The sequence below is a fragment of the Anomaloglossus baeobatrachus genome, chromosome 2, assembly GCF_048569485.1.
Source record: "Anomaloglossus baeobatrachus isolate aAnoBae1 chromosome 2, aAnoBae1.hap1, whole genome shotgun sequence".
NCBI lineage: Eukaryota > Metazoa > Chordata > Amphibia > Anura > Aromobatidae > Anomaloglossus > Anomaloglossus baeobatrachus.
The window spans coordinates 462082746-462104094 of record NC_134354.1 but is presented as its reverse complement, the minus strand read 5'-3'; the positions used below and the strand labels follow the sequence as shown (position 1 = coordinate 462104094).

The 21349-nt window shown below is 47.8% G+C and overlaps 1 protein-coding gene across 2 annotated transcripts in view; it reads left to right on the top strand.

Moving 5' to 3' along the window:
- Positions 1–5270: 5270 nt before the first annotated feature.
- The window catches only part of SUMF2 (sulfatase modifying factor 2), a 90509-nt gene continuing 74430 nt past the window's right edge, over positions 5271–21349 (top strand). The window contains exon 1 of one of the 2 annotated variants that reach the window (XM_075334226.1): positions 5271–5377. In XM_075334226.1, coding sequence (XP_075190341.1) covers positions 5296–5377 — 82 coding nt within the window. In that variant the 5' untranslated portion in view covers positions 5271–5295. The remainder of the gene's footprint in view (positions 5378–21349) is intronic. The other variant, XM_075334227.1, reaches the window with a different exon arrangement.

The following is a 21349-nucleotide window of genomic DNA, read 5'->3' as shown; positions in this document are numbered from 1 at the left end:
CCGCACCATGTCTCCCGGTATGAGGTTTCGGCCAGGATGCTCCTCGGGCAGGTGGGCATTCACATCCCGCCGGGCTACAAACACTTCGGCCTCCAGGCCCGGTTCATATATAAACCCGTAGCCCCGGCGGACATCAAACCGCCTCACCTGCCCCTCGTACAACGGGCCCCGGACACGGAAGGTCGCTTGCCGCAGATTTTCTTTTTCCCGAATGGCTCGGGCCACCAGCTCGGCTTTCCTTCTCTCCCTCTCCGCAATCTCCAGGCCCAGCTTTGTCGGCTCCCTTTCCCAATATGGCGCTGCTGCCAGCTCCGGCGCACGGGTCGGGCCCCGCGGGACATCCAGAACGTTACCCACTGTCAGGAAGGTGGGCGGCGTATCCCGCGGTGTCATGGCCTTGGGCGCTGCCCTGCAGCAACAACCCGGCGCCACCTCAGCCGAGGTGTGGGGGATGGGCACAGGAGCTTTCCGCAGCTGGGCCTTCGGCTCGGAGCGGGTCATCGGCTCCGGCTCGGGGACTGTCTCTGGCACACTCTTCGGGGCCTTCCATGGCAACACCTCCGGCTTGCTACGGGCTCCGGCGACAGGTCGGTCCGCTGGGGCGGACGGGCTGGGTATCGCTACCGGTTGCGGTGGTAGCGGGCCTAGTGGCGGGGTCACGGCCTCCGAGACGGGTGGCGAGGGAGGCAACGGGGGGAGAGGGCTTGGACCGGGTCCCTCAGCCGCAGCGACCGGTCCCTCCGGGACATAGGGGCGTGGGTCACTCACCCTCCCTTCCTCCGCTTCCTCCTCGCGTCTCCGCACGGTGGCTATAACGTCCGCCATGTCGGTCTCCCACTCCTCCAAGAGGAGCTGCATCTTGACCTGCAGCCTTAGGTGGAGCTGCGCGGTCCGGATTTCCACCCACGCTGCGGTTCCCGGCGCGGGGGCCACGGTGTTTCGGGACGGCATCCACATGGTGACTTTCTCTCTCTCTTCCAGGAACGGTATCTTTGCAGGGTCCTGGCGTCCCTGCTTTTATAGCCGCAGCTACATGCGGCCAGCCGCCATCGCGTCCCCCTTAGCTCTTTCCGGCCCCTCCTCTCTCGGGGCGGGGTCTTGGCCTTCGCGCCTCTACTGCTCGAGAAGACGCTCGAGCGGGAACTTTTCGCGCCAAAGATGGCGGCTTCTGCAATTTTTCTGCCGGATACCTCCGGCGGTAACAAGGCGCACCTCTACCAGACGGCAGAGCGGTAAGATCCTGTTCGTGACGCCAAGTTGTCGCGGGCGGGGAGGAGGGTGTCAGCACACCGCGCTCGCCCCCTTCTGCTCGGGTCCGGCGGCCGCTGCTCAGTGGTGGCTCGAGCCGTAGGCCGGATCCCGGGGGTTTTCTCGAGCGGCACTCCTCGCCCGTGAGTGAAAGGGGTTTGTTGGGTGTGGGGATTGTTATAGTTCGTGACGCCACCCACGGTTGTGGTGATTTCACCACCGCTGCTCAATGCGGGGATCCCGGGGATGGTGATGCGGAGCAGCCAGGTGTTGTGTTGCCCCTCCGTGGGCAGGGGTTGGTGATCCCGGGGCCCGGTGATGGTTTGTGAGGTGCGGGGCCTGGTGGGCGCAGGGACGCAGGGGCAGCGCTGTGCCTTGCGGCACTGTGGTACTCACTCAGCCTGAGACACGGACACAGTTTGTACGGTAAACCAAACGGCTGGTAGGACGGTCCCACAGACGGCTGCACCTGCACTCCCGGTAGGTGACGGTGATGTCCCTCTTCCTTGCACCTATGGTTGACTTGTGGTAGCGGTGGATTCCCTCCGGTTACCCGCTTCCCGACTACAATCTGGGCCGGAGGAGCTCTACACTTTGCCCGCAGGCGCTGGCCCTGAGAAACTGGTGCCTTGGCGGTGTCTCTCTGCTTCAGGTTGAGCTGTTGCCTTCACTCGGGACTTGGTTGCTGGGGGATCTACGTCCCCTTCACTGACGGATTCGGCAAATTTGGCGACTCCTAGCCTTGCCGGGGTCCGAGAGGCCCCTGCCCTGGTGCTGACTGTCCTTCGGAACACTGCTCCAGACCACCGGGCACACAGCCAACGGGGTCCTTCCAGGAACTTCCAAACGGTCCCACTCCAGACGGTCACCACCGTCGCTGACCTTGCTGTTCTGGCCCTACACAAAGCTGGACCCTTCAGGCTTTCCTTTCTTCTTGTCACCTCACTTGCTTTCCTCCTTTACCACTTCTCCACTTTCACTACTTGTTTACTCTTGCCCTACCCGGGCTACTCTCTCTGTTTACTCAAGCTCGTCCCTGAGCTGACTGCCTGGTACTTCCCGCCTCCAGAGCTGTGATCTCCTTGGTGGGCGGAGCCAACCGCCTGGCCCACCCCCTGGTGTGAATCATCAGCCTCTGGAGGAAGGTAACAAGGATTTGTAGTTTAGCTGTGATGTGCCTACCTGGAGTGTGGGGTGTGGTGGTGTTGTGACCTGTGACCCCTGGCTTGCCCAGGGCGTCACACATACCCACCCTCTAGGGAAAAATTCCAGGGCCACTGGTAAAAGCTGTTCGAGGGCTGGAAGAAATGACATTGCAAGCTAGAAATGACCCGCAGGCTGGAGGTTTCCCACCCCTGCTTTAGAGCCTGAAGCTTGCTGGTTCCCTGCACCTCTCACATTCTGCAGAGGCAAAGCTGCCATTGCTGGGAGCCTGTGACAGCGTTCAGTTCAGAACACGGTGCGACCATGCTGCTGAGAACGGTCATTCTTCAGGACTACATTGGAAAACCAAGAAGGCAGGCGTCAGAGGAGTGGTGCTTGTAAAGAAACAAAATAATAACACACATTGAATGCTTTATTCTGATAAGTGTCAAAGAAAATAATTTAAAAAAGGAGGGGAAATACACAAAAGATCGGTTGCACATCCTAAATTAAAGTCACCCTCTGCAGTTTTCATACTTTTTTAGCGCCGCTCCTGTCCCGCAGTGCCATCTTGCAACTGTATCTTTTGACTGGCCGTAAGTCATAAATTATGTCACAAGGTCTCACTGCACGTTTATGAGAGCCAGAACATGGGCAGAGCCAGGCTCTTATAGAGTTGTATTAAGTTGTGACTTCCGATGTGCTTCATAAAATATTCCAGGGTCACAACTCGCCAGAGACAGACCAGAGCAATGGTGACAGAAGGCGAAGACATTGGCAGGTGAGTAGGAAAAACATGCAGTTTTGGGCAACATACTGCACCAAAAGACGTGGCAAAAAAACGCAGCACGTGCACAGGGCCTTATACTTTCCTGATTGTTCCACTTGTGGCTTACAAATACTGAGGTACAAAACTCAACAAATACTTAAGGGGGCTTTACACGCTACGATATCGTTAATGTTTTGTCGTCGGGGTCATGTTGTTAGTGACGCACATCCGGCCTCATTAACGATATCGCAGCGTGTGACACTGACCAGCGACCTTAAGCGACCTCAAAAATGGTGAAAATCGTTCACCATGGAGAGGTCATCCCAAACTCAAAAATCGGTAATGGCTGATTATCCAGGTGGTTCATCGCTCATGCGGCAGCACACATCGCTATGTGTGACACCGCAGGAGCGAGGACCGTCTCCTTACCTGCCTCCGGCCCCAATGCGGAAGGAAGAGGTGGGCGGGATGTTACGTCCTGCTCATCTCCGCCCCTCCGCTTTGATTGGCCGGCCGCTTAGTGACGTCGCAGTGACGTTGCTGTGATGCCTAACGTCCCTTCCCCTTGAAGGAGGGATTGTTCGGCAGTCACAGCGACGACGACGACCAGGTAAGTATGTGTGACGCTGCTGTAGCGATAATGTTCGCTGCGGCAGCGATCACAAACAATCGCATGCGCGACGGGGGCGGGTACTTACACGCTCGCTATCGCTACAAATTGCTAGCGATATTGCTACCGTGTAAAGCCCCCTTTAGTGTGCAAATGACCTTACAGATACTGAGGTAAAAAAACTCACCAAATATTCAACATGTGTACGTGGTCTTACAAATACTGAGACAAAAACTCACCAAATATTCAACGTGTGCGCGTGGTCTTAAAGGGAACCTGTCACCAGATCTTTCCCTATTAAACCAAAATGGGCTGCATTCCATGAAGGTGCACCTTGGCCCTGACTCCCCTTCCAGACCCCAAAAATAACTTTATAAAACATGACCCCCACGTATGTAAATTACCTGTGTTGGCCAGATGGGCTGGCTCATTTTCTCCTTCTGTCCCCTTCCTGCCGCTGATCACCGTCCTCTTTTCTTGATTGATGTGATGACGCCCTACGTCATCATCCTCGTTGCTTTTTCAAATCTCGCACCTGTGCAGTTATGTTCGCTCGCGCAGGCGCATTTCGCTCTGCCAAATCGTGGGCAGAGCAGAAAACATAGCTGCCCTCTCTCGGTCAACATTTTATTGCGGTGCGTTTGTGGTGCGTTTTTTGGGACAAAAACGCTGCATCTTTGTGGTAAAAAAAGATGCTGAGTGTGAACATACTCTCTGGATAAGTTCACACAGTGCATCTTTGTCTGTGTTTTTGAGGTCACAAAGTTGCAGTAAAATGCATGCATTTCCTCCGCCCAGCAAAGTCTATGAGATTTCGATATTGCTGTCCACACAGAGCATTTTTTGTCTGCCTGTTGGCTGCGTTTTTGAAGATGCAGCATGTCAATTTGCGTTTTTCCAGAGTTTTTGAGCCCCAGTCAATAGATTTGACTTAAAAAAACGTGGGTGCGTTTTTTGTGGGCCAAAAACGCTGCATCTTTGTGGTTAATAAAGATGCACTGTGTAAACATACCCTAATACAGGCGATTCTGCTTGCGCTCTTCTGACCTAGCCTAATACATGAGGAATGGATGTCGCACTGATGGTAAATATGGACAGACGGACAAACAATGGCTGAGAATCGGATCTAGCACACTGATGGATATTGCTCCATTTTTTCAGCTGCTGAGCTGCTTACTGACGGTCTCCATCTGACTCCTGTAAAGTGATTGGATCGGATGCAATGCTCGAATCGAGTACAGCACCCTGTGCAGCAGTGTGGGCGGGGGCATATGTGTGATCGCCCAGATGAACAACGCAGAGCCATGTTTACAGATCACAATTGTTTACATTTAACTCCCAGCAGAGGCTTTATGATCTCACCCCAACACCCAGTCACCGCCATCCAGCAGTGCTGTTATGAAAAGTAGCTGATCATGTACTCGGGGACTCCGACAAAATGGCGCTCACCACAGACATTTCAGGCGTAAGTGTTTAACTTCCGGTTGCGGAGGGAGCTGGATTAGCGGAGGACATATGAACAGACATGGTGTCCGGGAGATCCCGCAGCCCTGTCCTGGGACTGCTCGCACTGTGTGCACTGGGGCGGTGGGTGACACAGACACTCGGTGAGGGTTGCGTCTAGATCAGAGTTGATTTTTTGTGGTCCTCAAAAAATCAACTCTGATCTAGCTGCTTCAGTAGTGAGCCGGCTATATCGGAGTTGATTTTTTGAGGCCTCATTTTTTCCACTCTGATTTAGCCGGCTCACTACTGAAGTGTCTAGATCAGAGTGGGTTTTTTGTGGTCCTCATTTTTTCCACTCTGATCTAGCCGGCTCACTGCTGAAGTGTCTAGATCAGAGTTGATTTCTTGAGGCCTCGCTGTAGTCACATGTTTTTGGTCACCTCATTTTATCCACTCCGTTCTAGCTGCTTCACCAGTGAGGTGGCTAGATCAGAGTTGATTTTTTGATGATATCTGTGATCTTTTCTCCATACAGCACAGTTCAGTTTCTACAGCAGGGGCTGGAATCAGATTTATAATTGGAATGATTTCATGTTTTTATTTATTAGATGCTCACACTGTTATATTTATTATTTTATTCCAAAGGGCAAATTTTTATTTTCATTATTATTATAACTTACATTTTATTATTATTTTTTACAATATAAATAATTCCACACAGCGCTGATTATTCAGTTTTGCTGGAATTTTAATTTTACCGTATTTCCACGAGTCGTGGCCGCAGGACTGACATTGAAAGAGTGGGCGGAGCCTCACAAGGAAAAACGGAACCGCGCAGCTGACAGTCTTCATAACTTACCATATTGGATCAGAGTGGATTTTTTGAGGATCTCTCTGTAGCCTTCATTATGTACATTTGGTACTGAAGTGACTGAAATTCAGTTTTTTGAAGAGTGGGAGGAGCCTCACGGCGAAAAACGTAACAGAGCGCAGCCGAGAAAGTGCTTATAATTTCACACATTGTGTCGTAGTGGATTTTTTGAGGACCTCATTTTAGCCACTCCGTTCTAGCTGCTTCAGTAGTGAGCCGTCTATATCAGAGTGGATTTTTTGAGGACCTCATTTTAGCCACTACATTATGTACATTTGGTACTGAGGTGACTGCAATGTATTTTTTCGAAGAGTGGGAGGAGCCTCAAAGCAAAAAGCGTAACAGTGCGCAGCTGAAAGTCCTCATAATATCCACATTGTGTCGTAGTGGATTTTTTGAGGACCTCAAAAAAGCCACTCCGTTCTAGCTGCTTCAGTAGTGAGCCGTCTATATCAGAGTGGATTTTTTGAGGACCTCATTTTAGCCACTACATTATGTACATTTGGTACTGAGGTGACTGGAATGGATTTTTTCGAAGAGTGGGAGGAGCCTCAAAGCAAAAAGCGTAACAGTGCGCAGCTGAAAGTCCTCATAATATCCACATTGTGTCGTAGTGGATTTTTTGAGGACCTCATTTTAGCCACTCCGTTCTAGCTGCTTCAGTAGTGAGCCGTCTATATCAGAGTGGATTTTTTGAGGACCTCATTTTAGCCACTACATTATGTACATTTGGTACTGAGGTGACTGCAATGTATTTTTTCGAAGAGTGGGAGGAGCCTCAAAGCAAAAAGCGTAACAGTGCGCAGCTGAAAGTCCTCATAATATCCACATTGTGTCGTAGTGGATTTTTTGAGGACCTCAAAAAAGCCACTCCGTTCTAGCTGCTTCAGTAGTGAGCCGTCTATATCAGAGTGGATTTTTTGAGGACCTCATTTTAGCCACTACATTATGTACATTTGGTACTGAGGTGACTGGAATGGATTTTTTCGAAGAGTGGGAGGAGCCTCAAAGCAAAAAGCGTAACAGTGCGCAGCTGAAAGTCCTCATAATATCCACATTGTGTCGTAGTGGATTTTTTGAGGACCTCAAAAAAGCCACTCCGTTCTAGCTGCTTCAGTGGTGAGCCGTCTATATCAGAGTGGATTTTTTGAGGACCTCATTTTAGCCACTACATTATGTACATTTGGTACTGAGGTGACTGCAATGGATTTTTTCGAAGAGTGGGAGGAGCCTCAAAGCAAAAAGCGTAACAGTGCGCAGCTGAAAGTCCTCATAATATCCACATTGTGTCGTAGTGGATTTTTTGAGGACCTCAAAAAAGCCACTCCGTTCTAGCTGCTTCAGTAGTGAGCCGTCTATATCAGAGTGGATTTTTTGAGGACCTCATTTTAGCCACTACATTATGTACATTTGGTACTGAGGTGACTGCAATGGATTTTTTCGAAGAGTGGGAGGAGCCTCAAAGCAAAAAGCGTAACAGTGCGCAGCTGAAAGTCCTCCTAATATCCACATTGTGTCGTAGTGGATTTTTTGAGGACCTCAAAAAAGCCACTCCGTTCTAGCTGCTTCAGTAGTGAGCCGTCTATATCAGAGTGGATTTTTTGAGGACCTCATTTTAGCCACTACATTATGTACATTTGGTACTGAGGTGACTGCAATGGATTTTTTCGAAGAGTGGGAGGAGCCTCAAAGCAAAAAGCGTAACAGTGCGCAGCTGAAAGTCCTCATAATATCCACATTGTGTCGTAGTGGATTTTTTGAGGACCTCAAAAAAGCCACTCCGTTCTAGCTGCTTCAGTGGTGAGCCGTCTATATCAGAGTGGATTTTTTGAGGACCTCATTTTAGCCACTACATTATGTACATTTGGTACTGAGGTGACTGCAATGGATTTTTTCGAAGAGTGGGAGGAGCCTCAAAGCAAAAAGCGTAACAGTGCGCAGCTGAAAGTCCTCATAATATCCACATTGTGTCGTAGTGGATTTTTTGAGGACCTCAAAAAAGCCACTCCGTTCTAGCTGCTTCAGTAGTGAGCCGTCTATATCAGAGTGGATTTTTTGAGGACCTCATTTTAGCCACTACATTATGTACATTTGGTACTGAGGTGACTGCAATGGATTTTTTCGAAGAGTGGGAGGAGCCTCAAAGCAAAAAGCGTAACAGTGCGCAGCTGAAAGTCCTCATAATATCCACATTGTGTCGTAGTGGATTTTTTGAGGACCTCAAAAAAGCCACTCCGTTCTAGCTGCTTCAGTAGTGAGCCGTCTATATCAGAGTGGATTTTTTGAGGACCTCATTTTAGCCACTACATTATGTACATTTGGTACTGAGGTGACTGCAATGTATTTTTTCGAAGAGTGGGAGGAGCCTCAAAGCAAAAAGCGTAACAGTGCGCAGCTGAAAGTCCTCATAATATCCACATTGTGTCGTAGTGGATTTTTTGAGGACCTCAAAAAAGCCACTCCGTTCTAGCTGCTTCAGTAGTGAGCCGTCTATATCAGAGTGGATTTTTTGAGGACCTCATTTTAGCCACTACATTATGTACATTTGGTACTGAGGTGACTGCAATGGATTTTTTCGAAGAGTGGGAGGAGCCTCAAAGCAAAAAGCGTAACAGTGCGCAGCTGAAAGTCCTCATAATATCCACATTGTGTCGTAGTGGATTTTTTGAGGACCTCAAAAAAGCCACTCCGTTCTAGCTGCTTCAGTAGTGAGCCGTCTATATCAGAGTGGATTTTTTGAGGACCTCATTTTAGCCACTACATTATGTACATTTGGTACTGAGGTGACTGCAATGGATTTTTTCGAAGAGTGGGAGGAGCCTCAAAGCAAAAAGCGTAACAGTGCGCAGCTGAAAGTCCTCCTAATATCCACATTGTGTCGTAGTGGATTTTTTGAGGACCTCAAAAAAGCCACTCCGTTCTAGCTGCTTCAGTAGTGAGCCGTCTATATCAGAGTGGATTTTTTGAGGACCTCATTTTAGCCACTACATTATGTACATTTGGTACTGAGGTTACTGCAATGTATTTTTTCGAAGAGTGGGAGGAGCCTCAAAGCAAAAAGCGTAACAGTGCGCAGCTGAAAGTCCTCATAATATCCACATTGTGTCGTAGTGGATTTTTTGAGGACCTCATTTTAGCCACTCCGTTCTAGCTGCTTCAGTAGTGAGCCGTCTATATCAGAGTGGATTTTTTGAGGACCTCATTTTAGCCACTACATTATGTACATTTGGTACTGAGGTGACTGCAATGGATTTTTTCGAAGAGTGGGAGGAGCCTCAAAGCAAAAAGCGTAACAGTGCGCAGCTGAAAGTCCTCATAATATCCACATTGTGTCGTAGTGGATTTTTTGAGGACCTCAAAAAAGCCACTCCGTTCTAGCTGCTTCAGTAGTGAGCCGTCTATATCAGAGTGGATTTTTTGAGGACCTCATTTTAGCCACTACATTATGTACATTTGGTACTGAGGTGACTGCAATGGATTTTTTCGAAGAGTGGGAGGAGCCTCAAAGCAAAAAGCGTAACAGTGCGCAGCTGAAAGTCCTCATAATATCCACATTGTGTCGTAGTGGATTTTTTGAGGACCTCAAAAAAGCCACTCCGTTCTAGCTGCTTCAGTAGTGAGCCGTCTATATCAGAGTGGATTTTTTGAGGACCTCATTTTAGCCACTACATTATGTACATTTGGTACTGAGGTGACTGCAATGTATTTTTTCGAAGAGTGGGAGGAGCCTCAAAGCAAAAAGCGTAACAGTGCGCAGCTGAAAGTCCTCATAATATCCACATTGTGTCGTAGTGGATTTTTTGAGGACCTCAAAAAAGCCACTCCGTTCTAGCTGCTTCAGTAGTGAGCCGTCTATATCAGAGTGGATTTTTTGAGGACCTCATTTTAGCCACTACATTATGTACATTTGGTACTGAGGTGACTGCAATGGATTTTTTCGAAGAGTGGGAGGAGCCTCAAAGCAAAAAGCGTAACAGTGCGCAGCTGAAAGTCCTCATAATATCCACATTGTGTCGTAGTGGATTTTTTGAGGACCTCAAAAAAGCCACTCCGTTCTAGCTGCTTCAGTAGTGAGCCGTCTATATCAGAGTGGATTTTTTGAGGACCTCATTTTAGCCACTACATTATGTACATTTGGTACTGAGGTGACTGCAATGGATTTTTTCGAAGAGTGGGAGGAGCCTCAAAGCAAAAAGCGTAACAGTGCGCAGCTGAAAGTCCTCCTAATATCCACATTGTGTCGTAGTGGATTTTTTGAGGACCTCAAAAAAGCCACTCCGTTCTAGCTGCTTCAGTAGTGAGCCGTCTATATCAGAGTGGATTTTTTGAGGACCTCATTTTAGCCACTACATTATGTACATTTGGTACTGAGGTTACTGCAATGTATTTTTTCGAAGAGTGGGAGGAGCCTCAAAGCAAAAAGCGTAACAGTGCGCAGCTGAAAGTCCTCATAATATCCACATTGTGTCGTAGTGGATTTTTTGAGGACCTCATTTTAGCCACTCCGTTCTAGCTGCTTCAGTAGTGAGCCGTCTATATCAGAGTGGATTTTTTGAGGACCTCATTTTAGCCACTACATTATGTATATTTGGTACTGAGGTGACTGCAATGTATTTTTTCGAAGAGTGGGAGGAGCCTCAAAGCAAAAAGCGTAACAGTGCGCAGCTGAAAGTCCTCATAATATCCACATTGTGTCGTAGTGGATTTTTTGAGGACCTCAAAAAAGCCACTCCGTTCTAGCTGCTTCAGTAGTGAGCCGTCTATATCAGAGTGGATTTTTTGAGGACCTCATTTTAGCCACTACATTATGTACATTTGGTACTGAGGTGACTGCAATGGATTTTTTCGAAGAGTGGGAGGAGCCTCAAAGCAAAAAGCGTAACAGTGCGCAGCTGAAAGTCCTCCTAATATCCACATTGTGTCGTAGTGGATTTTTTGAGGACCTCAAAAAAGCCACTCCGTTCTAGCTGCTTCAGTAGTGAGCCGTCTATATCAGAGTGGATTTTTTGAGGACCTCATTTTAGCCACTACATTATGTACATTTGGTACTGAGGTGACTGGAATGGATTTTTTCGAAGAGTGGGAGGAGCCTCAAAGCAAAAAGCGTAACAGTGCGCAGCTGAAAGTCCTCATAATATCCACATTGTGTCGTAGTGGATTTTTTGAGGACCTCAAAAAAGCCACTCCGTTCTAGCTGCTTCAGTAGTGAGCCGTCTATATCAGAGTGGATTTTTTGAGGACCTCATTTTAGCCACTACATTATGTATATTTGGTACTGAGGTGACTGCAATGGATTTTTTCGAAGAGTGGGAGGAGCCTCAAAGCAAAAACCGTAACAGTGCGCAGCTGAAAGTCCTCATAATATCCACATTGTGTCGTAGTGGATTTTTTGAGGACCTCAAAAAAGCCACTCCGTTCTAGCTGCTTCAGTAGTGAGCCGTCTATATCAGAGTGGATTTTTTGAGGACCTCATTTTAGCCACTACATTAGGTACATTTGGTACTGAGGTGACTGCAATGGATTTTTTCGAAGAGTGGGAGGAGCCTCAAAGCAAAAACCGTAACAGAGCGCAGCTGAAAGTCCTCATAATATCCACATTGTGTCGTAGTGGATTTTTTGAGGACCTCATTTTAGCCACTCCGTTCTAGCTGCTTCAGTAGTGAGCCGTCTATATCAGAGTGGATTTTTTGAGGACCTCATTTTAGCCACTACATTAGGTACATTTAGCACTGAGGTGACTGCAATGGATTTTTTCGAAGAGTGGGAGGAGCCTCAAAGCAAAAACCGTAACAGAGCGCAGCTGAAAGTCCTCATAATATCCACATTGTGTCGTAGTGGATTTTTTGAGGACCTCATTTTAGCCACTCCGTTCTAGCTGCTTCAGTAGTGAGCCGTCTATATCAGAGTGGATTTTTTGAGGACCTCATTTTAGCCACTACATTATGTACATTTGGTACTGAGGTGACTGCAATGTATTTTTTCGAAGAGTGGGAGGAGCCTCAAAGCAAAAAGCGTAACAGTGCGCAGCTGAAAGTCCTCATAATATCCACATTGTGTCGTAGTGGATTTTTTGAGGACCTCAAAAAAGCCACTCCGTTCTAGCTGCTTCAGTAGTGAGCCGTCTATATCAGAGTGGATTTTTTGAGGACCTCATTTTAGCCACTACATTATGTACATTTGGTACTGAGGTGACTGCAATGTATTTTTTCGAAGAGTGGGAGGAGCCTCAAAGCAAAAAGCGTAACAGTGCGCAGCTGAAAGTCCTCCTAATATCCACATTGTGTCGTAGTGGATTTTTTGAGGACCTCAAAAAAGCCACTCCGTTCTAGCTGCTTCAGTAGTGAGCCGTCTATATCAGAGTGGATTTTTTGAGGACCTCATTTTAGCCACTACATTATGTACATTTGGTACTGAGGTGACTGCAATGGATTTTTTCGAAGAGTGGGAGGAGCCTCAAAGCAAAAAGCGTAACAGTGCGCAGCTGAAAGTCCTCCTAATATCCACATTGTGTCGTAGTGGATTTTTTGAGGACCTCAAAAAAGCCACTCCGTTCTAGCTGCTTCAGTAGTGAGCCGTCTATATCAGAGTGGATTTTTTGAGGACCTCATTTTAGCCACTACATTATGTACATTTGGTACTGAGGTTACTGCAATGTATTTTTTCGAAGAGTGGGAGGAGCCTCAAAGCAAAAAGCGTAACAGTGCGCAGCTGAAAGTCCTCATAATATCCACATTGTGTCGTAGTGGATTTTTTGAGGACCTCATTTTAGCCACTCCGTTCTAGCTGCTTCAGTAGTGAGCCGTCTATATCAGAGTGGATTTTTTGAGGACCTCATTTTAGCCACTACATTATGTATATTTGGTACTGAGGTGACTGCAATGTATTTTTTCGAAGAGTGGGAGGAGCCTCAAAGCAAAAAGCGTAACAGTGCGCAGCTGAAAGTCCTCATAATATCCACATTGTGTCGTAGTGGATTTTTTGAGGACCTCAAAAAAGCCACTCCGTTCTAGCTGCTTCAGTAGTGAGCCGTCTATATCAGAGTGGATTTTTTGAGGACCTCATTTTAGCCACTACATTATGTACATTTGGTACTGAGGTGACTGCAATGGATTTTTTCGAAGAGTGGGAGGAGCCTCAAAGCAAAAAGCGTAACAGTGCGCAGCTGAAAGTCCTCCTAATATCCACATTGTGTCGTAGTGGATTTTTTGAGGACCTCAAAAAAGCCACTCCGTTCTAGCTGCTTCAGTAGTGAGCCGTCTATATCAGAGTGGATTTTTTGAGGACCTCATTTTAGCCACTACATTATGTACATTTGGTACTGAGGTGACTGGAATGGATTTTTTCGAAGAGTGGGAGGAGCCTCAAAGCAAAAAGCGTAACAGTGCGCAGCTGAAAGTCCTCATAATATCCACATTGTGTCGTAGTGGATTTTTTGAGGACCTCAAAAAAGCCACTCCGTTCTAGCTGCTTCAGTAGTGAGCCGTCTATATCAGAGTGGATTTTTTGAGGACCTCATTTTAGCCACTACATTATGTATATTTGGTACTGAGGTGACTGCAATGGATTTTTTCGAAGAGTGGGAGGAGCCTCAAAGCAAAAACCGTAACAGTGCGCAGCTGAAAGTCCTCATAATATCCACATTGTGTCGTAGTGGATTTTTTGAGGACCTCAAAAAAGCCACTCCGTTCTAGCTGCTTCAGTAGTGAGCCGTCTATATCAGAGTGGATTTTTTGAGGACCTCATTTTAGCCACTACATTAGGTACATTTGGTACTGAGGTGACTGCAATGGATTTTTTCGAAGAGTGGGAGGAGCCTCAAAGCAAAAACCGTAACAGAGCGCAGCTGAAAGTCCTCATAATATCCACATTGTGTCGTAGTGGATTTTTTGAGGACCTCATTTTAGCCACTCCGTTCTAGCTGCTTCAGTAGTGAGCCGTCTATATCAGAGTGGATTTTTTGAGGACCTCATTTTAGCCACTACATTAGGTACATTTAGCACTGAGGTGACTGCAATGGATTTTTTCGAAGAGTGGGAGGAGCCTCAAAGCAAAAACCGTAACAGAGCGCAGCTGAAAGTCCTCATAATATCCACATTGTGTCGTAGTGGATTTTTTGAGGACCTCATTTTAGCCACTCCGTTCTAGCTGCTTCAGTAGTGAGCCGTCTATATCAGAGTGGATTTTTTGAGGACCTCATTTTAGCCACTACATTATGTACATTTGGTACTGAGGTGACTGCAATGTATTTTTTCGAAGAGTGGGAGGAGCCTCAAAGCAAAAAGCGTAACAGTGCGCAGCTGAAAGTCCTCATAATATCCACATTGTGTCGTAGTGGATTTTTTGAGGACCTCAAAAAAGCCACTCCGTTCTAGCTGCTTCAGTAGTGAGCCGTCTATATCAGAGTGGATTTTTTGAGGACCTCATTTTAGCCACTACATTATGTACATTTGGTACTGAGGTGACTGCAATGTATTTTTTCGAAGAGTGGGAGGAGCCTCAAAGCAAAAAGCGTAACAGTGCGCAGCTGAAAGTCCTCCTAATATCCACATTGTGTCGTAGTGGATTTTTTGAGGACCTCAAAAAAGCCACTCCGTTCTAGCTGCTTCAGTAGTGAGCCGTCTATATCAGAGTGGATTTTTTGAGGACCTCATTTTAGCCACTACATTATGTACATTTGGTACTGAGGTGACTGGAATGGATTTTTTCGAAGAGTGGGAGGAGCCTCAAAGCAAAAAGCGTAACAGTGCGCAGCTGAAAGTCCTCATAATATCCACATTGTGTCGTAGTGGATTTTTTGAGGACCTCAAAAAAGCCACTCCGTTCTAGCTGCTTCAGTAGTGAGCCGTCTATATCAGAGTGGATTTTTTGAGGACCTCATTTTAGCCACTACATTATGTATATTTGGTACTGAGGTGACTGCAATGGATTTTTTCGAAGAGTGGGAGGAGCCTCAAAGCAAAAACCGTAACAGTGCGCAGCTGAAAGTCCTCATAATATCCACATTGTGTCGTAGTGGATTTTTTGAGGACCTCAAAAAAGCCACTCCGTTCTAGCTGCTTCAGTAGTGAGCCGTCTATATCAGAGTGGATTTTTTGAGGACCTCATTTTAGCCACTACATTAGGTACATTTGGTACTGAGGTGACTGCAATGGATTTTTTCGAAGAGTGGGAGGAGCCTCAAAGCAAAAACCGTAACAGAGCGCAGCTGAAAGTCCTCATAATATCCACATTGTGTCGTAGTGGATTTTTTGAGGACCTCATTTTAGCCACTCCGTTCTAGCTGCTTCAGTAGTGAGCCGTCTATATCAGAGTGGATTTTTTGAGGACCTCATTTTAGCCACTACATTAGGTACATTTAGCACTGAGGTGACTGCAATGGATTTTTTCGAAGAGTGGGAGGAGCCTCAAAGCAAAAACCGTAACAGAGCGCAGCTGAAAGTCCTCATAATATCCACATTGTGTCGTAGTGGATTTTTTGAGGACCTCATTTTAGCCACTCCGTTCTAGCTGCTTCAGTAGTGAGCCGTCTATATCAGAGTTGGTTTTTTGAGGACCTCATTTTAGCCACTCTGTTTTAGGCCTCTGCCACACTCACGTGAAATTCACGCACGTGCCGAGAGACACGTATTTTCCCTGCGTGTTGCGTGCAGGTAAGTACGTGTCTCTGGTACGTGCGTGACACGTGTGTTCTACGTGTGCTATCCGCGATAGCACACGTAGAATCGGTAATTATTATACTCACCTGGTCCTTCCTGCTGTCCGCGCTGCTGTCCGTGGTGCTGATCCTCGGTCTCCAGCCCTCCCGTCTCCCCGCTGCTGCTGCTGCCAGGCAGTGAAGTGAATATTCTATGAGATTAATGAGCGGCGGTCGGCAGCAAGAGGCAGCAGCGGCAGAGACAGGAGGGCTGGAGAAGGTGAGTTAATGTTTTGTTTTTTTTTCACTGACATGTTTGTTTTCTCCGGCGCGTGTCACACGGGACCGCATCCACACTACACCCGTGTGGTGCGGGTGCGGGCCGTGGGACACCCGTGCTGCCGGTGAAAAAACGGACATGTCAGCGCTTTCAAAAACGCACACACGTACAAACGCACACGGACACACGTTCCGTGTGGTTTTACGTGTGTGTGCCTGCTACAATAGGGTAGCATTGGTTAAAGTGTCTCCGTGCCGCCGGTACGTGTAAAAAATGACAAACACGTGCCGGAGGCACGGATGTGTGGCGCAGGCCTCAGGTGATTCAGCAGTGAGCCGTCTAAATCAGAGTGGATATTTTGAGCACCTCATTTTTGCCACTCCATTCTAGATGATTCACTAGTGAGCTGTCTAGATTGGGCCCGTGAGTCACTGTGGCCCCGTGGACCTCCTGCCGACGATCGTACTTTCATTTATATCGGGATCATCATCACAGATGCCAATACAATTGAAAGGAACAATGCGAGGAGGAGCAGAACACTCTATTTCTAATCATTCTACTACTATGTGTCTGTGAGACACTGATGTTTCAGCATGGAGGACTGCGGTTACTAGAGATGAGCGAGCCTCTGAAGGCTCCGTTCGAGGTGCCGTTCGACGAACCGTTTGACGAACCTCTCAAACCCCATTGAAAACAATGGGAGGCAAACACCTAAAAACACATAGAAAACACCTTCAAAGGTGTCCAAAAGGTGACAAACAACTCACAACATACCACAAACACATGGGAAAGTGACAAGGACATATACTCATGCGTAAACAAAACAGCTGGACGAGGAAAAAGAGGAGGAGACACAGATATAGGCATGGCACGCCCTTCTAAAATCATGTAAAACACAGCAAGGGGACTCTAAGCAGAGTCTCCCTTTTTTCCAAAAATTGGGCCACACACACCCCTTCAGTGGCATCACTTGTGCCCCAGTTGCAAACTTGACCTGTTGATTTGCATCAAGCACATTCAAAAATACGCCAGCCTTAACTGTCTTCAGGATGACACCGGGGTAGGTAGCAAAGTCCTTGCTGAACTATGACTTGTTCATCTTGGATCATTTTTAAAAACACAGCAAGGGGATTCCAAGCGGAGTCTCCCTTTTTTCCAAAAATTGGGCCCCACACACACCACTCATGTGTCTTGCGCATCCCTGCGGACCAAGTCCTTGCTGTGTTGGTGGCGGCGAGGTGATAACCATGCTGCCTTCCTCTGACATATCCTCCCAACCTCGAACAACCGAAATTTGACCAAGGTCTCCCTCATCAGCTGAGTCTTCCATGCCCATCGACAGTTCGTCCTCCATTTCTTCATGGGCTCCTGCCCCTTCCTAAACAGTTTGGCTGCTACCATGCGCCCTTGTTAATCCCTCTCCCCCACTGTCCCATGCCTGCCGCCTTGGTGATGATGAACGTCTGGTCCTTGTAGATCTTGTTAACCCTTCCGTTATCATGCTAATAATGGCATTGTCAGCGCTAAACATATTCGTCGCCATGTCGAAGCTGTGCAGAAGGGTGTATAGGTCCTTGATCTGAGACCACTCCATCAGCGTGATCTGCCCCACCTCTGCATCTCGTTGGCCCAGGCTATACGTCATAACGTATTGCACCAGGGCTCGGCGGTGCTGCCACAGTCGCTGTAACATGTGGAGAGTCGAATTCCAGCGTGTCGTCACATCGCATTTCAGGCGATGAACCAGCAGGCCGAAAGACCTCTGCAGCGATGCAAGTCGGTCAGCTGCGGCGGTTGAACGGTGGAAGTGAGCAGAGAGTGACCGTGCCCTGTGCAGAAGCCCATCTAGGTCGGGATAGTGGGTGAAAAATTGCTGGACAACAAGGTTCAAAATGTGAGCCATACAAGGCACGTGTGTCACCTTGCCCCGGCGAGGGGCCGCACCCAGGTTTGCAGCATTGTCGCACACGGCCTTACCTGGCTGCAGGTTGAGTGGAGACAACCATTTACGAAACTCTGAGTGCAGAGCTGACCACAACTCCTCAGCTGTGTGACTCTTATTTCCCAGACATTTCAACGTAAAGACCGCCTGATGCCGTTGAGCTCTACTGCCAGCGTAGTAAGGAGGTGTGTGGGATTCCTTGTGCACAGTTACAACGCGGGTGGCCTGACCACACAGGCTTTGGGCGGAGGTGGAGGACCCAGATGAGGTTGAGGAGGCAGAAGCAGTGGAGGAACTTCGACATACAGAGGATTGACGCACAAGTCGTGGGGACGGCAAGACTTGTTCAGCAGACCCCTCACCATCTCTCACCATAGTTACCCAGTGCCCAGTCAGCGACATGTAACGCCCATGTCCATGCTTACTGGTCCAAGTATCGGTGGGGAAATGCACCCTGTCACACACAGAGTTTCTCAAGGAAGCGGCGATGTTGTGTGCGACATGCTGGTGTAGCGCAGGCATACCTTTCTTGGAGAAGTAGTGGCGACTGGGCATCTGGCACTGTGGCACTGCGACTAATATAAGGTCTTGAAAATCCTCTGTGTCCACCAGGTGGAAAGGCAGCATTTCGGTAGCCAAGAGCTTACAGAGGGTGAAAGTCAACCTCTTAGCTTTGTCATGGCTCGGAGGAAATGGCCTTTTATTTGTCCACATCTGAGGGACCGAGATCTGGCTGCTGTGTGGAGACGGTGGTGAGTAGGGTGTCCCTGGAAAACTGCAGATCTGTAAGGAAAGTGCAGGCGGAGACATGATGTTGCCTTCATCCAAAGTTGATGCTCTCGATGTCTGAGAGAGCTCTACACCAGCACTTGTTTCCCCTTCCAAACCAACTGACAACCTGCCAAGCAAACTGGCTGTTGCGGTTAAAGAGGTGGAAGGTCTGCGTGGAAAAACATGTGTGACAGCTGTCCCCACAGTCATAGAAGATGAAGGGCGCGCGGAGGAATTTGAAGGGGCAGGCGGTGGTTGGCCCGCTCCGCTAGGCCGCATTGCAGCACGGTGAGCTTCCCACTGGGACTTATGCTTGTTATTCATGTGACGATTCATGGAAGAAGTTGTCAAACTGGTGAGGTTTTGGCCTTTACTTATAGATTGGTGACAAATTTTACAGATCACATGATTTGGGAGATCCTTTGCAAGGTCAAAAAAGGACCCGGCTAGGCAAGGCTTAGAGGCCATGCGACCTGCAGAGCCACCCCGACTTGTGCTCAGAGGCAGAGTTGTGGCTGAGGATGCAGTTGTTGACGTGCTTCCAGTTCTCCGACTCTGTCCAGGAAGGCGCAAGGTAACTTCGTCATCAGTTGCATCCTCCTCCACCGCCTCTGGTGTCCTCCTCGAGTGCCTGACTGTGGGTTGACAGTAAGTGGGATCTAGAACTTCATTATCAAGTTAAGTTGTCATCCCAATCTGGTATCTGCGTCTCATCGTCATCAGTATGTTCCTCATTGTCTCTACCAACAGGTGTTACAGTTTGGGAATGAGGGTCTACATTATGCTCAGAAACTTGGTCATCAAGGCCTGAATCAGACTCACAAAGCTTCTGGGCATCACTGCAGACCATTTCCTGGTCTGTACTCACTGTAGCTTGGCAACAGACCTCTGATTCCCAGAGGCTATAGTGTGACTGAACAGCTCTGCAGACTCAGCCATCTCTGTTACACCATACTCTTCAGGGCGGGTGGAGACTTGAGAGCTGGGAGAAAGCAAGTGCGATTGGGATGACAACTCAGAGGACTGTTGTTTTTTGGATGTTGAAGTTGAGGTGGAGGAGAGGCCACTTGTTGGAGCACTTGAGATCCATTCAAGCTTGTTCTTTTTTTGTGCATCATCTACCTTTGTTACAGTTGTTCGGTTCCGTAAAAAAGGAAGCACATCGGATTGTCCACGGAAAGTAGTAGACATCTTACTTTTGCTGGAAGATGGCATTTCTTCAGCAGATGTTAATGTAGCTTTCCCACCTACCCCACGGACACAAACTTTTTTTCCTTTTCCAACACGCCTGTTCCCCTTTCCACCAGCATCTGTCCTTTTGCCACTCATTTTGTTAGCGAAAAGATTGGACACTTAAAATGTGGAAGCAAAAATGGAGAGGTGCTGTAGATTGCAGCGGTGGTCTAGCTTTATTGACAGCTGAAGAACCAACACTGACTATCCCAGACAATTTTAATATGCCCCTAACAGTGGCAGCACAGTTTGCAATTAGAATTGTGTGGGAAAAATGGGCAGTTGGGTAGAATGCCCGGGTGCTATGGGTAGCAGGACAGCAAAGGGACACTAACGTAGTATTCCAGACACTTTTAGGATGGCACAAAAAGTGTCAGCTCTTAGGGCAAATAAAATAGCATGGCAAAAATGGGCAGGTGGGTATAATGCACGGGTGCTGTAGGTAGCAAGACAGCAAAGGAACACTAAGGTAGTATTCCAGACACTTTTAGGATGGCACAAAAAGTGTCAGCTCCTTGGGCAAATAAAATAGCGTGGCAAAAATGTGCATGTGGGTAGAATGCACGGGTGCTCTGGGGAGCAGGACAGCAAAGGAAGCCTCACTTTCTATCCCTGCTAATGAAAAATGCAGTAAGGAATTGCCTGAGCTGAGGTAGCCAGACGCTGTTATCTAAATCCCTACACCGCATTTGCACGGACATGCTTAGCAGCTATGGCTATGAATGCCTGTAAATCAGCCCTGAAAAGGGCTGAAATAACCAGCAGTCCCTAATCCCTAAAGCGCTGTGTAGATTGCACTGTATCTCTATAGCGCACACAGCAGCAGCAGCGTGAGCGGTGACTGTCACCCACACGCAGAAGACAGATAATAGCGGCGAAGGGGAAAATGGCCGTATCTTATAGGTTAAGGACATGTGACATGCACAGCCTATGACACATGCCCTTGCTTGTCTGGCAAAAATCAACTTAGCTGTGTTTGTGTCTGTGATTTGCTGACAGCTTGGAACGCTCCACTGCACGCGCGGTTAGGGGAAAAAAAAATTAATAAATGGTGATCGGCATTCTCTCAGCACTTTGCAGTAGCACAGATCTAAACCCCGTCCCCCCCGCACACTATAAGCTGAAATTTGATAATAGTGTGAATCACAGAGTGACTCACACTATTACAGTGAAAAGCCAGCTAGTAACTAGCTAGGCTTTTTGGTGATCGAACCGTTCTCGAACGTAACTCGAACTGTCGAGCTTTTAGCAAAAATCACTCGAACATGAAATTGGCGAACCTCGAACATCGCTCATCTCTAGCAGTGACGTCACTACTGCGCACTGATGTGCTAAAATGTCAGAGTGGCATAACAGTGGACACACGCTGAGGAGACTGGGGCAGTGGCTGAATGAGGAGAAG